This window comes from Barbus barbus (assembly GCF_936440315.1).
Source record: "Barbus barbus genome assembly, chromosome: 21".
NCBI classification, from domain to species: Eukaryota; Metazoa; Chordata; class Actinopteri; order Cypriniformes; family Cyprinidae; genus Barbus; species Barbus barbus.
Window position 1 is genome coordinate 13939654 of NC_136749.1, and position 18545 is coordinate 13958198.

An 18545-nucleotide genomic window follows, 5' to 3' on the forward strand; every position below is an offset into this window, starting at 1 on the left:
CATTTTCCACACTCAGTTTAAAGCACTGTAGTAATCATTATACACTTAGTTCCAGTCCTCGAATCTGATTGGCTGAGCTGCGTTTCAAAATTGATGTTTAGTGTAAGTTTCTATCATTCTGCTGGTTTCTGATCATTGAGCTCCAGACCAGAGACTGTTCCAGTACGGTGCTTGGTGACACACAAAGCTTTTTGCTTTGGCTTCTTTTATATAAAGGAACTAAACTGACAGTTTTTGTCTGAAATGTTTATAGAACTGTTGTATAAAAGCAATTGTGCTGACGGTCAGCAGTGATTACTTGCTGCTGATTCATCTCCATGCTGATATTCAGTACTACATTGCTCTTGTTTGTGTGAATTGAACACCTATACTACTTCTCTGGAGTGGTAAGTAAGGGTAAGAGTATGGTTTTAGATTTTAATGCCAAGTGACAATAAAAAGAGAGACAATTTTGTCACTGGGCAGAGGTTTTCTTGGAGACCATAAAGCTGTACATACGTCACAAACATCACACAATAACATTACAGTTATAATCAAAAGCAAATGAAAAGAAAGAAGAAACGTGGGGAAATATTCTTCACATAATATGTTTTACCCCATCTTTTACTATTTGTTTAATGTTACTACCTAACTAAAGCGCAACAAACTTTGTTATGGTTGAGTGCAGTAATATAGGTCAGAGATTAAACTTGGTGACCACTGTTACTGCCATTTTGGACATTGACCAGTGAATCGGCTGATAGTGATTATGTCACAGACAAAGGTGACATTATCAGTGTATACAACTCTCAGGCAGCATGACACGGGCATGCTCACGGTGCCTATGAATGTCAGCGTGGCTGTGTGTAGGTTTAAGTGTGTGTGTGCTGAGTTCAGTGACTGGTTTGTTTGTATGGGGCAGAAGGGTATTGGCCTTGCGCCCAGTATCAGCCAGTCAAGCTACAATGAGAAAGATTTGTGAGAGAAAGAAAAACTGCAGAGAAACTGTAACCGTAAGTGCAGTAACATTTTCCACACAAACACAGTGGCCAAATAATATTACAACATAATATTATTTGAGTAATACCTTCCACACTATGCTTACGCCTGAGGAGTATCCTACACATTACATATATACCAGTACCAAACAGAAAGACACTCAAGAGTGGGTGAAAAAAATTAGTGGTCGTGGAATGTTTGAGAAAAGAGAGGGAAAATGGGTGGGAAGGGGAAAGTGTGCAAATCAGGTGAATAAAAATAGAACAAGAGTCATTCTATGGAGAGGAGGGAGTTGTGAAAGTTGTGAAAACAGGCCCTCGCTCGCTGTATGTGGGAAGATGGTAATCGAACGACAGGAAAGGAGAGACAAAATATTTATAAATAGAATGGATGATAGAAAACTTGATAATGCGGGAACACATATTTACGTACTCTAAACTGATGTACTGAAATCTACGCAAATCAAACTGAAGTAAGGATGGGTTATCAAGAGACGTTGCTCCTCTATATAACACAATGTCAGAGCAGTGGGAGGGGCTACTCACTCTCTCAGCCACTGAGCTTGCGCTGAGCTCCTGGCAACAGCCAATGAGGTGAAGCCAAGAGCCTCCTGCCCTGACTATGATTATAGTAAACAAGTTCTTAACTCTTTCCTGGCTGATTCCATTGAGAATGACACATGGGCAAAATATAACATCACTCACTACTTTTAAATTTAGTAATATGGACATACCTAAATACATGAAAATGCCAGTAAAATATCTCAAATCAGCAATTAGTTGGCCATGAGCAACACTTCTCACATGCAGAGATTAGTACAGCTCTGTATGTTTGAGGGTTAATAGTGTAAGAGCCCCATGCTCCAAAACCCTTCTGTTCCTCCTATCCAATCATTGTGTTTTAATCACACAAAAACAATCTCAAAAAGCCCACTCCCTGTTTCCATGGCAACAGCTTTATGGATATTGTTACTCATGCCACTTTTGGTGACCACTGACCATGGCACTATCTCCACACACACACTGGCCTTTTGTAAGATATTTATATCACTGCTGCCATCTGCCAGAACAAGCATTCCAGCTATTTTCCAAAGGACATATGGAGGGGGAAAAGACATGAAAAATGGTGGCTAACCAAAAATCCATCATGTTGGATTAATGTCTGTTGATACACTCACTTATGACATTTTTCCCACGGCTAGGAAAGTCTAATAGACTGGGTGCAGGTCCATGAAAATGTACCACAAATTTTAAAAAAGTAGTTATGAAACTCTACGCAGGTATGTCTCTTTAAAGCCTGCAATGGCACACTCTTCTCACAAGGAGGCAACACTGCTCTATGGGAAAAAAAGCGAAGGCGATCACAGCTTTGGCAGACACAGAATTGAGTGAAGGAGAGATTACAGCTAGAGACCGGGGCTTTTATGTGAATGTATGTGCAACAGTCTTACGAGACTACATTTTTATATCCTGTGATCTCCCTTGACATATAACATAGAAATCAAACATTCGGCGAATACTAGCATGAACTAAAATGTAGAATACAAGGAAAGAAGGCACAAAATATAGCAGTGAAAAAGTAATGTATAAAATGCTGTCTATCCAGGCTGTAGTTTATATAAATGTATACATGTTTGTGTTCATGCAGAAACCTTCTACAAAAAGGGAATGGCAGGCATTCCCGGGAACACTATGATCAGAGAAACAGAGAGACTTCTGCACTGCACCAGAGAGAGAGAAAGACAGAGAGCGAGAAATAGGTGAGGGAAAAACAGTAGAAAAGTCTGACACAAATAAGTGGGTGAATGGGAAAAAAATGAAGAGAATTAAATTGACATGAGTACAGCAATGATGAAAAGGGAGACACCGTTCTACCATATAAGTGCTAAACATTGCAGAGTTAAGACTATACAACAGATGGCGACTCAGAACTCGGCACATAAATGGAAAAGATCATGCCCTATGCGCTATTGAGGCAGAGAACCTTCGGAAACACTGTATCAAATACGGACAAAATTATACTATAGCCCAAAATAAAAACACAGCCTGCAATACATGTAATTAAAGTGATGAGTTGAAGTTTGAGGAAGGTGCTGTATATAGAGAGAAATAAGCAAACACAGTCTATTTATCAGTTTCGAATTTGCAGCAAAAAAAAATGATGTTTGACTTCTTTTAGATTTAGTGTTGTAGTATAGTTTTACAGTTTTTAGATGAAAAAAAGACAGCAACAGAAGAAGACATGCACATTGTTAGTATTTGTGACGGCTCTAGTGATTAGTGCATCTGTGTTTGCAGAGGGTGTGGATTAAATGAAACAGAGAATGTTTGGAATCATTGCCATAAATGACAGCTGAAAACAGACGGCTAATTCTGCTCTTTAATGATTCAGATACTTTTGATATAAAGATATTTTCTCTCTGATATCTAAGTATTATTTTTAGTAAATAGTATATTTAAACAACTTTTCACTTGAGACTCACAATATATAGGAATTGCATTTCCTCTCTTATAAAAAAGTTTTGTTGGCTCTTTTTTTTATTTTTCAAAATGAGGTTATATACATCATAATCATAATCACTGCATTCAAACGTGATCCCTGAGGGCCCTCAAAACCAATTGTCTAAATTTATTTTTAGGTGTCCTTTAAGCTAATGTACAATAATAACAATGACTGAAAAATATGACCTGTTTATATATGATGCTGTGACAGGTTGTAAGCTGCAGTATTTTATCTAAAACAAATTGAAAATCATTATTTCAGTTTTGAAATAAATTAACCAAAAACAGTGTTGCACTATACAATATATAACACATATATAACGGAGTAGGACAACATATATGGACCAGTCGCAGGTATAATCCTAAACATCCACACTCAGTAAACATAAGCTTGCACACGCGCACACACACACACACACACACACACATTTAAGTAGAGCTATCTAAATAGAAATATTCTATAGACTTCTGTTGATTTTACATACAGTTAGTTATAAATACTACAACCTAAACCTAACCCTAATCCTAACATAAAACTTTCTGCATTTCTATATTAAAAAAATGTCTTTACATTTATATTTATATCGTCCCCAAAAAGAGGTTTTAGTATTAGCTCACATGTGGGTACAAATTAGCCCCAAAAACATGGTTGAGTAGGTACAAACACACACACACACACACACAGCATTGGGTTTCCAGGTTTAATGGGGATATTCCATAGGTGTAACGGTTTTTATACTGTACAAACTAGTTTCTATCTCCTTATCCTAACCCTAGCCCTCACAGAAGACTATCTGCATTTTTAGATTTCCAAGAAACTTAATTTTGTATGATTTATAAGCTGTTTTCCTCATGGGGACTAAAAAATGTCTCCACAAGGTCAAAATTTGCTGGTTTTACTATCCTTGTGGAGACATTAGAACATAGAGAATACCAGGGAAATAATAATAATAATAATAATTCTACTTTAAGAAGAGAATTATCTGTTGACTCTTCAGTCAAATTGCATCTGAATTTTTTTTTTTTGATGTATGAAAGATTACAAATTATCATGAACATGGGCAGCATTGTGAAATGTCAATTTATATGTGCTGATCAGCTGAAGAAAAAAATCTTTAGTATATTTTAGTATATATGAAAGTATTAATAAAAGTTTAGTATATTTATTTTTTTAAACGTCTGTGTGTGTTGTATGTTGCATTTCCTCAGTCATCACAATACAATAACATACTTTAAGATATTAATCATTTAAAAAGATCAGTATTTATAATGTACTTTTCAACAATTACATTTTAGAGTATTGGTCTCCTATAATGATTATAATTCTCTGGGTTAACCATATAGGTTAGCTATCAAAACTGAGCAGCAATACAAAATTCCATTAGAACAAAAAAGCTAATAAACATTTGGGCAGATGTATGGATTTTTTTTTTTTCCTTTTAGCAGGTCTGCAATTTTGTTGTGGGTGTGTGTGTGTGTCTGTCTCTCTGTGTTAACATCCTTCTCGCAAGCTTGCTTGTTAAGGCAGGCCTACGAGATCAGGCCTAAATTTTTACAAAGGCCCTTTTGTTATTTCACAACACACAATCCCTTTCCCTCTCACACCATACACACTCTTGATGACAGCTTAATCACAAATACCACACATAATTATATGCATAAATACACTATGAAGATTTTTCATTACACTAGCACACAAGCATACACTAAATGTCTCCCTAAATGACACACTTATGTCTGTATGAATGACATTCTCTCATTCCTTACCGCATGCATACATAGCACATACACAACTGAACACATGTAACTAATTCATTAACATTTCAGTTCAATCTTTGGTTCTTTCAATTCAGCCTTTTTTACTTTGTTTCACTTTCACTTTATTCAGTGTACATGTAATGACCATGTTTTGAATATTGTGCTAAAATCAGCACTGCAAGTGCTACGACCAGCGCAACATTTAATCGAACCCACTATTACAGCAGCTGATGATTACAACCACACTGCAAAATCCGAGAACCACCAGAATACCACTGCTTTTAATGCCAAAGGATTTATTCCTGAAAGTAAACAGACACCTTAGTTTTGAGCTTAATTTTAAGAGGTAATTATTAGCTATATTAATCTGGATATACTATATTTTCAGAGCATTGGTTTTTACTTTATTCAATTTTAAATTCACTGAAATATGAAGCAATGTAATTCCCCATATATCAACTCTGTGATTAACCATTTACAAGCACTGAAACTGAGAAACTGTACTTTTAATGTGCCATTAAATTTAGAATATATATTTGGTCTTTGTGTTTCATATGTGTTCACAAAAACACTTGCCCTAATAAGGTCAAAGTGGCCTTGGTGCTTACATGTGAATCACTGAAAATAACTTATATATTTTCTGAAATAAATAAATAAACAGAGATCATGCAATTTGAGAATCTGAAATACAGCTTAGAAAATAAAGACTAAAGAGCACAAGTCAGAGCTAAAATAAAACAAATACATAATTTAGGAAAAGGGTAAATACAATTTCCCAATGTGTACTGTTGGTTAAATTATCAGGACATTTCATCAAACTATCTAGAAAAGGCTGTGCCTCCAAATTCTTAGTGCACACAAGAACACTTGTGAGAAAAGCCACAGAGGCTAACAATTACTTTTAAACTTGCTACAGTGCACTAATTCTGTAGCTAAGACTGGGATTAAAATCTTTGCATCTCAGCATAGCACTGGTCTGTATGTAAAAGATGTATGGATGTGTATATATATACATAGTGCTATGTGTGAAAAGATTTTATGGTGAAATGAGACCAAGACAGAGCTTTTAAACCAGATTTCGAAAGCCATATATGTGGTGCAAATCTAACATCGGCCAGAATTAAAATGACACCATGTGAGGAATGGTGATGGGAAGAGCATGTTGTGGGACTGCTTTTCATCAGCAGAAGCTGAGCGTCATGTTAAAATATGGTTGGTGAAAAATACTACAAAATAATGTAAACATATTTGAAAAACTGAAGCAATATCCTCTTTTTAACAATGCAAAGCATTTATGCAAACAGCATATTTCAAGCATATTTATCATTATTTAATCACTAATTAATAACTAAATAAAATGTAAAAATGTTTTAGAGTTTTGAAATATAATTATCTCAAAGAAAGAACAAAGAAAGATTTTGATCTTTTCAGATTTTTCTGTAAAAGGGAAAAATTATAGTTATTGAAGACCAAAACCAAGCATTCACCAACACTGTGGTATAAGATTAATGTAATGTTGTGTATGAGAACAAATATTAGTTTGAGCAATAAAAACACATTGACAATCTATACTTATAACATTCTAAAATCTTGTAAAACATTTATTCTCACTCTATTCAGTATATAACATGGCTGTCTGGAACACGTTTGGATTTTGAGTGGTTACTGATCACATTTTGCAAAACAGTTTGTATGATGACCAAACTGTATAACTGTATAACTGATTGTTGTCCCAGCCAATTACATAACTGCACTAGTTTCTTATATCATAAAAATTATTTCAGCTCTGTCAGTTTTTTTTATATGACCGGCTAACTGTACTTTATTCCTTGCGTAACATATTTATATATGTTTGATTTGTGTTATAATATTGATGTTTCATTGGTTCACGTTTAAAAAAACTCAAAAAAAAAAGTAATCAAGCATTTTTCATACATGTTTGGAACAACATGAGGCTGAGCAAATGATGAGCAACAGATGAAGAAAATTACATTTTTAAGTGAACTATTAGTTTATTTTACTTTAATAAAATACTTAATTAGTAAAATAATTTTGTTACTTAACAGTTAAATAACTTGAGGAGCAATTGAAAAAAAAATTATATTCAATCTGTTTTGACATTTTGTGTGCATAGAGAAATTGCTAATAATAGTGCATCCTTATTCTCAAAATTGTTTCTATTTTTAAATTTCCATTGAATTAGTCTAAAATGGCATCTTTGTTTTGTTATTATGTTACGTCTCCAGAGAATCTCATCTTAAACATTGGTGTTAACATTGAACATAAATTAGAATTCTCTTACCAGTTCCAGGTCGCCCCATGATGATGTCTTTGCATGGCACAGGATGCAAGGTCTCTGTGGGAAGTATGAGCGGCAGCAGGGCAGTAGGAGCAGGGTGACAAGGGACAGGCTGCTGCAGTGTCACTTGGCCACTCTTATCTTGTCCCCCTCCATCACCTGCACCAATGAGACCAGGCCCTGGGACAGGGCTAGGCACTGATATGCAGGCTAAGGTGGCGCTGGATTGCGTAGGTAGACCTGCAGGGGTTGGGTTTGGAATGGAAGAGGTAGTAGACACTAGAACAAGAGTTGAGGTGGGATTCTGCAGTAAGACAGATCCATTAATGGAAGCAGCGTTAATTGGAACAGGAACCTGTAGTCCTGTCTCTGAATGCACACCAGTTTGTCTGTTTTCTGTGGAACCAGTCCTGTCCACCTCCGCAACTCTAGCCAGTGGGAGTTCTGTAAACTTTATTAAAGGAACCTCAGGATTTCTCACTATTACTGGAGAGTCTCTCTGCTGGGAGACTGTACATTGTGAACCTGATTCTAAGCTTAGGGGAGAAGCGGGTGGGGAAGAGGCAGTGGTTGAAGACAGTCTTTGGGGGTGTGTGACAGTAGTGTTCTGAGTAGAGATAATGCAGAGATTTGTTACAAGAGAAGGGTTGCGACAGCTTTGTTCCTGATCGGGTTTGCCATATTCCTGTGACAGTGGAGCTGGGGGAGGTGGGGCATCCGTCCTGCGTTTGCCTGGGCTCATAGGTACAGTGAAGGTTAGATTGGTGTGGAAGGATGGCGCAATACCAGACAAGTGTCTGTCTTTCTCCCTCTCTGTGCCTCCTGTTCCATTTTTTGGGACACCACTATTGGTACCACTGGGGTGTTTGTGGCGGCGAGGAGGCAGGACTGGAGAGGCAGTAATGGGACTGAAATTTGCAGGGTGAAACCCAAAAAGTGGCGAAGCTGATGGGGAAGGTGTAGGTGAGAATGGGGACTGATTTGAAATCGGTGAGAATGAGGGTGTTACAGACCTTGAGCCCAGGGATACCAACATTGTTGCAGCCTCACATTCGTCAAAGTCAAAACGAGAGAAGTCTTGAGGAAGCAGTGACGGCATGCCAAGACGTGGACGAGAGTCAGTACCTCGGCTGCTTGTCTCACTACTTTCGCGAGAAGTCTCATCCCAATCATAGTCACTGCTAGCACGACCCCGCAGATCTGAAGGGGTCACAGTCCCTGAGCTACTCTCTCCACCTCCTCCACTCCCTCTCTCTCCCACCGCTCCCTCCATTTCTTTGGTACGCATGGAGAGGTGACGAGAACAGTAGCCACGACGCTGGGACTCTTTCATGCAGCCTTCTCGTGAGCACAAGCGGCGCCATTGCTTCCCATTGAACTTCTTACGGATCCCATTAGGTGTACAAACAACATCGCCTTTCTTGTATTTCACTTGGGCAGCTGACAATGGTGTCCTTGATCTTGAGGAAGAAGCGGAAGAAGAGGCAGAACTCCCTGGAATTGGGGTGGAGGTCTGTGAAGGTGTAGGAGTCTTTTCCAGAGGTGTCAGAGAACCCCTGGAACTGGGGGAAGGAGGCACAGAGGGTGGCATAGGGTGAGAGATACCCCCATCAGACCCTAAAACTGTAGGTGAAGGGGTGGGCTGTGGACTTCCTAAAGAGGTCCTGGCGATGCCTCGCACCACTGTAATGAGACTTGGATACCCAGGAGGTTTGGAAAGAATTTGTCTGTGCTGATTAGGCACACCTGCTTTTGGTCCCCCTGAGACTACGTGTCCTCCACCAACTCTGAGTGGTGCCATGTTAAGCCGCAATACCTCCATGTCCACCTCTGGAGTCTGCAGTTGCTTTCGCTCGTGTTCTCTTTCTCTAACTCTTTCCCTATTCTGAGTTCCATCATCCTCCCTCCTAGTTGCTAAACTAAATATACTGTTTGCTACCATAACAACTGCTGGTGAAGTGGAAGATGAAAGATGTGTGCTTCCAAAGTGATGAACCCCTGTGTCTGGAGATGGAAATCTGCAGTTCTCCCTGGGAGGACCTGCACTTACCAAATCCATTCCCTCACTTAACTGACATAGCTCTCTCTCCACTTCTATCTCCTCCCTGTGCTCTCTCTCCTCCCGTTCTTTCTCTCTCATAACCCCATCCCATGGTGGAACAACGAGGCGCAAGTTCTGGCGGGTAACCCATACAGTCTTTCTACTTGATGTCTGTTGCATCTCCTCATTGCTGCACCTCTCTTTCTCCTGCTCTAACTCCTCCTGCAAAAGCACCATGTAGGGGCAAGCTGAATGAGAGTCTACCTGAGCAACCACACCTTCTCTGTACCACTCTTTACCTTTATCTCCTCCATAAGGCACACAAACATGCGTCCCAACCTCCACAAGTTCATTTCCTGGGGGTGGGGCATCTAAAATGAGGTCAATGGGTTGGTGTGGGCGACTTACTAATGTATGAAATGGATATGACAGCAGTGTCCCCTCCCCATTAATCTGTAACTCTACATTCAATTGCTCTCTACTGGACCCACGCACCACACCACAGATAAATACATATTCCTTGATCAGATTCTCATCTTCTTTTAAATTATTTCTTGGTCGTCTACGTGCTAGCACCCTTTGGTTTTTCAGTCCTTTAGCTAGTGCTTCTGCCATTGTTGCAGACTCTCCCTGCTCAGTATGTGTGTGTTTGGGGGACAAGAGGACAGACAGGGTTGAATTGTTGGAGAGGTTGAATCTTCTTGACGTTCTTACATGGTTCCCTGAATTTAGCTGCACACAAGAGGGCTCAAGGACCTCCAGGTCCACAGAGTGTTCACTGGCTGTGTCTGTGGATGATGAGCGCACAGAATTTGGGGCTTGCTCCCCATATCCATCTACTTCCACCATCTGGACCACCTTTTCTCCTTCGGAAGGCACCTCACTTTTCAACCTATCACCCTTAGATCTATCTCCTTTTGGTGTTTCTGTGCTTGCTATTTTCCCCGTTTCTCTTCTATTATCCCCACTATTGTCCAGATCAGAAATATCCGCTTGAACTATATCATTTCTGACCACAGGAGTAGTACTTTGAGAAATGGAATTGAGTGGGGAATTTAGATGGTTGCTATGAATAATGAGCTGGGCTACAGGGGTTGAACTGATGGGAGAAGTACTGGCAGCTTGATGTTCATAGATGTATTTCTTCTTGGGCACCCTGGCTTTGAAAGTGGCTGTTTTTCGACTGGAGGGTGTGGTGGAAGTGTGGTTGGCACTCAATGAGTTATTTTTATTTAAACTGTTGGCTGTAGTATTTGTGTTTTGTGTATTGCTAGCAATGCTGGTTGCATGTTGGTTGCTACTTTTACTGTTTGTGCTAGTAAAGTTTTGTGAGTTTGTGTTACAGCTGTCTGTGCTATTACTATGTGAATTTTCATGTGCGTTGCTGGCTATCTTGATTGAGTCTGTATTATCTGTTAAACTGTTCATGTTAACGTTCCTGGGGCTTTTTGCCTCATTCACTATTACTGCATTCTCTTCGGATTTTGATGTTTCCATTGTCCTTTCTCTTATTTGCTCTTTTAACCCCTCATTGTTTAGGATGTTGCTACTCTTGATATGCTTGTCCTGAGAGCTGTCTTCTTTGGATGGAGTGTATTTCTGGTCTGAAGGTCCAGGCGGTGTTGTCTGTGAATGTCCTTCAAGTTTGCCCCCTCGTTTTCTTGCTCCTTTTGCTCTTGTCGATAAAGGAGAGCGTCCTCTCTGTTTCTTTGGTGGCCTCATCTGTTATAGTGTGGCAATTACTTCTCTCTTCTCTTTTTTCTTCTTTCTTTTCTCCTGTTTAATTGGCTTTTTTGAGGTTTCTTTTACTTCTCCTCACAACAACCTGTAACAAGAAGGAAAAAAGTGAAAGAGAAACAAATAAATAGAAAGGTCCTTGTTGTCAATCGTTTATATTTAGGCAGATGTTTACATATCAACATTATTTAGGCAAGGCAAGGCAAGTTTATTTATATAGCACATTTCATACACAATGGTAATTCAAAGTGCTTTACATAAAATAAAGTGAAATAGACATTAAAAATCAATAAAAACATGGGAATAAAGATAATAAAAACAAGGAATTTTAAAATGATATAGAAATTGATTTAAAATAAATTTAAAGAAAATGATTATACATAAAATTCATTGCAGTCAGTTCGGACATATAGCACAGTGCTCATTCAACAAATGCACAGTTAAACAGATGAGTTTTGAGTCTTTATTTAAATGTGGCTAATGTTTTAGCACATCTGATCTCTTCTGGAAGCTGGTTCCAACTGCGGGCCGCATAATAGCTAAAAGCGGACTCCCCTTGTTTTGTGTGAACCCTTGGTATTTCTAACTGACTCGATCCTAATGATCTGAGTGGTCTGTTCGGTTTATATTCAGTGAGCATATCAGCAATATATTTAGGTCCTGGGCCATTGAGTGACTTATAAACAAGTAAAAGTACTTTAAAATCAATCCTAAATGTAACTGGAAGCCAGTGTAAGGACCTGAGGACTGGTGTGATATGCTCAGATTTTTTGGTTCTAGTCAGAATCCTGGCAGCAGCGTTCTGGATGAGCTGCAGCTGTCTAATGGTCTTCTTGGGAAGGCCGGTGAGGAGACCATTACAGTAATCCACCCTGCTGGTGATAAAGGCATGAACAAGTTTCTCCAAGTCTTGACTGGAAACAAAACATCTAATTCTTGCAATGTTTTTGAGATGATAGTATGCTGATTTAGTTACTGCTTTGACATGACTACTGAAACTAAGGTCTGTCTCCAGAATCACCCCAAGATTTCTGACTTGATTTTTAGTTGTTTGACCCCTAGAGTCAAGGTATGCATTCACCTTGAGAACTTCATCTTTGTTTCCAAATGCAATGACTTCAGTTTTCTCCTTGTTTAACTGAAGGAAGTTCTGGCACATCCAACTGTTAATTTCATCAATGCATTGGCAGAGGGAGTCAATGGGGCTGTAGTCATTTGGAGATAAGGCTAGGTAAATCTGGGTATCATCAGCATAGTTGTGATAGGCAATTTGGTTGTTCCTCATTATCTGACTTAGTGGGAGCATATACAGGTTAAACAAGAGCGGTGCAAGAATTGAGCCTTGTGGGACTCCACATGTCATGGCCGTCCACTTAGACTTATGCTCTCCTATACTCACATAATAACCTCTCCCTTCTAAGTATGATCTGAACCATTTGAGTGCCATCCCAGAAAGCCCGACCCAGTTTTCCAGTCTCTCTAGAAGTATGTTATGATCGACAGTGTCAATCGCAGCACTAAGATCTAGTAGTACCAGTACTGATATTTTGCCAGAATCAGAATTGAGGCGAATATCATTTATTATCTTAATGAGTGCTGTCTCTGTGCTGTGATGTGCTCGGAAACCAGATTGAAAATTGTCCAGGTATCCGTTTGAGTTTAAGTAGTTGTAGTAAGTATCAACATTATTTAAATAGCATACAAAGTATGCAGTATGCAGTACGCAGTATTACAGTAAAAAGTCAACATAAAAACAGCAGACCATGAGTGTGCTTATGAATAACGCAAGCAAGTTGCAACAACAAATTAAAAAAATTATATTTACAATGAGGAAACCTTCAGCAAAGGACACTCTCTCTCTAGTACACAAAGTACTTTTCTGAAAACAAGGCTGGATGATCAAAATTCATGTACAGCAGTTAAATATTTTGATTTTTAAAACAAAATAATTATAATGATTGAAATACACACTGAATGTTACATGGTGTGCATAAAAGATATCAAGTCTTTCTAAATATTTTTTCCAGGCTTGAACCTGTGCTTTAAATTACCATGCCATATGGGAAAATACTTAAAAAGTGCATAACGTTTTATTTAATGTTAAATTAGTAGGTGAAGGTCAGTGTTATAGAATTTTTAAGTCAAGGTTATAGCATTCTATTGAAGGAAAAAATAAATTTAGGTTTATAAAAATATTAGTTGTTATATTATTAAATAATAATAATAAAAGACTCATCCGTTTTCCATCAAAACAAAAGAAGGTGATGTGTTACATAGGTGGTATAAATGCCATTGTCAGAGAGAAAATATATCCATATCAGTAGAAAAAAACCCTCAAATATTTGTTTATTCTGTTTAATTTTGGTACATACATTTTCAGAGTGACATGCATTGGCTGACATGCAACTTCACAGTTTAAAAAAAAATGCTTAAAATCAAAACACTGCTAAATGTCATGTAGCCAATGACATTTTAAATAAAGTCAATAAATCATAAGTACAAAAAACTATGTACTTTATTTGAAAATAAAAGTTTAAAAAATATATACAACACACTTAGTATAAAAATAATCATTATTTGTCCAGAGTTGTCACCCATTCATTAAACATGGTACCATTAAGTTCATTCAAGTGTGTAAAGTTGTTTTTACATCCATTACATCCATATCCACATTTAAAAGAATGTGACCCTCTCAAAAAAAAAAAAAATAGACTAAAATAAATCCACGATAAAAAATGCCTGAATTTTATCCCCAAATTCCAAAATCATGATAACCGGATTTGATAGCATATTTAAGCCTTGGATTTTGTTGAATCAGGCAAGACAGTGGTTACTCTTATTCATGTTGGCTGCCATATATGCCTGTTCTTAAGTGTATTCAAATTTTTAAAAAAGTATCAATATGACGTGGGTAGATCTATACACTTTAACAGTCTAAATAGCGATAATAACAAACAATTTGTCAAAAGTGCTTTGTATCATAAGTGAATACTGTAATATGTCCTACAAAGTAAAGATATGCCAAATCAATAATCAATGTGTGCACAATTCATTGTCTCATGATTGTGATTTTTCTGTGAATATGAGTATCAAAATGATGTGAGGGGGATCCATAGCACCATGTGCATATAACGGATTGGGATTCTGTGGGTGCCTCTTTTCCCATACCCACATAACATTATCACACACACAAAACAGACATATTTAGCATCTGCTGTCACGCTGCAATACACAATCATGAGGAAAATCAGGCTGAGAATTCAGCAAGAGAAAAACACAAACATTCACTCCTCTACACATAAAATCCATTTTAAGCCAGCCCCCCTTTACCAGCCTGTCCTTATTCATTCGTACACAGAAACACGTGTGTGAAATCACACTCCTCTACACTCAATTTCTCACTCTCTCTACTATTCCACACTCCCACCCACTCACAAAAAAAATCTGCAAACAGACACTCCCACACAAACAACACACGCACAGGATTTTCCTGTGAGAGATGGCTTTAAAAGGAGAATTGGGGAATTCTTTGAGTCATTCCAAGAGACACCCCACCCACCGTTCCTACTGACCTTAAACTGTTTATTTGCAATGGAGAGAGATTTCCTTCCTGGTTACTACATGGAAAATTATACAGAAAATAATGTTATTAGGCTTAACTCAAAATTCAGGATCTTTGCATCACATTATAAAGAATCTGTTTCTGAAAATGTGTTTGTGAGAAGGCTTTTAAAATACTGTGACATGTTATTTTAGTAATTGCAAAATAATTTTAATTACTTGGATGCACATATCAAAACACAAAATTCAGAGTAAATTCCACTATTATCAGCTTCTTTTCTGACCTCAGCATAGGATGGTAATATAATAACATGTTTTTCACTTGTATTCTCCCTGATGGGGAGTCAGAAATTCTCGCACATTTAAAACCATAAAGAAAGTGTGACTGTCTTTTTTGACAGGGAGGTCAAAAAGAAATAATTGCAAGTAAATAATGGGAAATAAATCGAGTCCTGATCCACACACTAAGAAAGTTTAAAATAAAGTAATTAGACCTATCTCATACTACATGATTGATTTCAAAAAAAGAAAGAAGATACCACAAATGTTTGCTGTGCTCACTGGCAATTTCATCTCAATATACTGCTTTAATACACATTTCAGTAAATTCACAAAAACAATATTCACAATAAATTAAATAACATACAAATCATGGTGTAAGTCTCTAAGCCACAGTTGGTTGTGTATCACATGGTTCTGTAATTTGCTAACATTATATTCAGTTAGAGTCACCCAGCATACCAATTAAATTGAATGAAACAGTAAAAACAATAAAGCAAACACAATAAAATATGTAAAAAGAAAAAGTGAGGGGATAAATAACATTCATGTTAATAAATATTGTTCTTAAAATGAAAGCATAACTGCAATATCCTAAGCAATAAAGCTATAATATGATTGTAAGTGTTTTATAATCTTTTACGTAATAAATCCTGAACATGCTGTGTCTTCCTTGTCCTTGGTCTATTAATATATGATAAGCGAAGTTGTTACTTAACTGATGTAGAGAAACATGACCCTTAAGTTTGTATATAATTTAGTACTGCAAACGATTTTTCAACTTCTTGTTTATGGCTGACAGAATTCAACAAATTATGCCATGCCCATGATCGGAAAATTTATCACAGCAATTTGAAATATACCATGATCATATATAATCTTCTCAGCCGTGAAGCTTAAGCGTGTTGTTAAAAAGTGTTGCTACGTTTGCATAAATTCAGAGATCCCTGCAGCTTCTAGAAATTCCTGCTCAGGAAAGCGAAAACCCCATGGATGATGTCAAACTGCACAACCTACAATCTAGAAAACATGTGACCCTTTTACTTTTACTTGATCAATATTTAGCCAAAGATTTACATCTCATGAATTTGAACCACTGATAATTCCCAGGAAATTTAATTTGATAATTAAATCACAATCATCTCAGGCCTCCTTTGGTATTTCACATAGAAGAATTTAGCTTTTCATGCTACTTTTCAAATCTGCGTTAACTAGATTAAATGAACACATTGGAAAACTTGCCAAGTTGCAAGTGATAATAGAACTAGTAATGCTTGTATACCACAAGTTAGCTTGTCCACAAGTTACATGCATCAAGTTTAATGTAAATGTTGTAATCTATTTCATTGCTTTGATATCATTCTGCCATCTTAATTTCTAGACCGAGAATTATTAAATCTAGGTGGTAGATAGGAAAAAAATATGAAAAATGCAGACTAGTTGAGTAGTAGTCAAGTACCTAAAAAAAGGATTCTTTCAAATAATTCTAGTCTAAATAATACTTGATTCACAAAAAAAAAAAAAAAAAAAAAAGTCATGAGACCACAGCAATATGTGATATGCATCTGTGTTAAATTATAAGGAAAAAGACTGGCACATTTAAATAATTATATACTCTATAACATACATTCAGATATTTTGTGCAACAACAGTCATGCAAAATTACACTACAACTACGCACCCACATTCAGCTAATCCTAGGTCCACTTCCCGTGACTGTGACAGCTCTGACTCCTATGTATGTGTCTACAGCTGGTCAAACGAAGCCTCAGCATTTTGGATATTAGCATGATACCTGTATTAAAGGTCTAACTACAGCAAGAAAAATTCTGACGTCAGCCATATGACAGAAGTCCAATCTGAGCACGCACTCTGAGCGGAGTGTTTTCAGCTGAAACGTTGCTGTGTTATACGAGTCTATGTGAAAATCGATGTAAAACCTGCCATCCTCATCCTCAGGCCAACAACTGCTGTTCAGTACAACCTTAAATCCACTTCAAAACTATACTTGACTTCAATTGATAAATGGACAAGATATGTTCAGCTGTCACTGAACAACTACATTGATCCTAAAAGGTCAAATGATTTATTTCAGAATTAATAAAAATATTTTCTGTTTATAAAACTCAACGAATCCATTTGTTTTTCCTTTTGACTTATAGTCATTATGCACACAGGCTATACATATATTAAGGTGAATCAAATGAGCCAGAACATATTTCAGTTCACCCAGATTAAAAGGTGATGTTATAAATTTAATACTGAACGTTAAGCCACCATGATTAAGAGAGCAATATTGCACAATGATCTATTTTTAAAAAAATGTAAAGCCTAGAGTATAAGATGCGACAAACATGCAAGATCTCTCACACACACACACACACACACACACACACACTGCTGACAGTGAACCAGTTGTCAATGTAGCTACTGTTTGTGCCAAAGACTTTGCTCAAACCAAAACACAACCATACATCTATACACTGTTTCCCCTCAGGGGTCAATAAAGCACCTATCTTATAGATTCAGACTGATGTGCGACAGAAAAGGGGGACACGGACTCACACGCAGTTGTGATGCCAGTATGCCAGCCTGTCACACTACTCTGAGTTAATTGGAGAATAAGTCTTACAGTGCATCGCTCCACCGCAGTGTTACGAAGCAAAAAAACATGCAAAAAATGTGGATTACCAAATAAACAAAACAACAAAAACAACCCACGACAGTGCCATACACCACAATGTGTGTGATTTTCAAATCAACTATCTGCCCACTCCACACAACACATTGCGCATCAACACTGATTTTGTGCTCATTCACAGATTATTCTGCAAATGTGCATTCTGGGGCATACAGAAGGGTGCAGGGCTGCAGCAGTGCAGTGTCGTGCAGCTCATGGGGCATGCATGGGTGCTAGGAGTTCCTTCCTCCCCAAGCCCGACCATTTCCAACTGTATTACCTGCTTTATTTGGATTTTAAAGTGGGTCACCAAGTGGGTGTTACAGTCACACACATTAAACAGCAAAAACATGAAGAAACTCAAGAGACGAGCGCACAACAAGGGGCATCAGAGACACATGCCTCGCTCTTTGAAAAATCAGCAGCCATGCAAAAATTCCCTGCAAAAGAGTTCAAACACTTTGAAATCAGTAGCTAAACACTACCTATAAAGCGCATAGCAGACGAGCTGTATGGATGCTGAAGCAGTACATGTAGTGAGTGACGTAGACAAAAGGCTGCCCAAAACAACATCCTATCAACACTCCACCACCATCTCTCAGACGTGGAAGAATATCACTCATTTATCAAACCCATGACCCAATAGAGCAAAGGTGCTCAGTGGCAAACACCTACCATTACTAAAAGCATGCAAAGTGGCACACATGAGCT

At 37.7% G+C, this 18545-nt stretch overlaps 1 protein-coding gene across 1 annotated transcript in view; it reads right to left on the reverse strand.

The window, feature by feature from the left end:
* The window catches only part of LOC306887433 (protein capicua homolog), a 45503-nt gene that overhangs the window by 25724 nt on the left and 1234 nt on the right, over positions 1-18545 (reverse strand). Inside the window, exon 2 of the mRNA XM_079445138.1 lies at positions 7540-11402. Coding sequence (XP_079301264.1) covers positions 7540-11299 — 3760 coding nt within the window. The 5' untranslated portion in view covers positions 11300-11402. The remainder of the gene's footprint in view (positions 1-7539; positions 11403-18545) is intronic.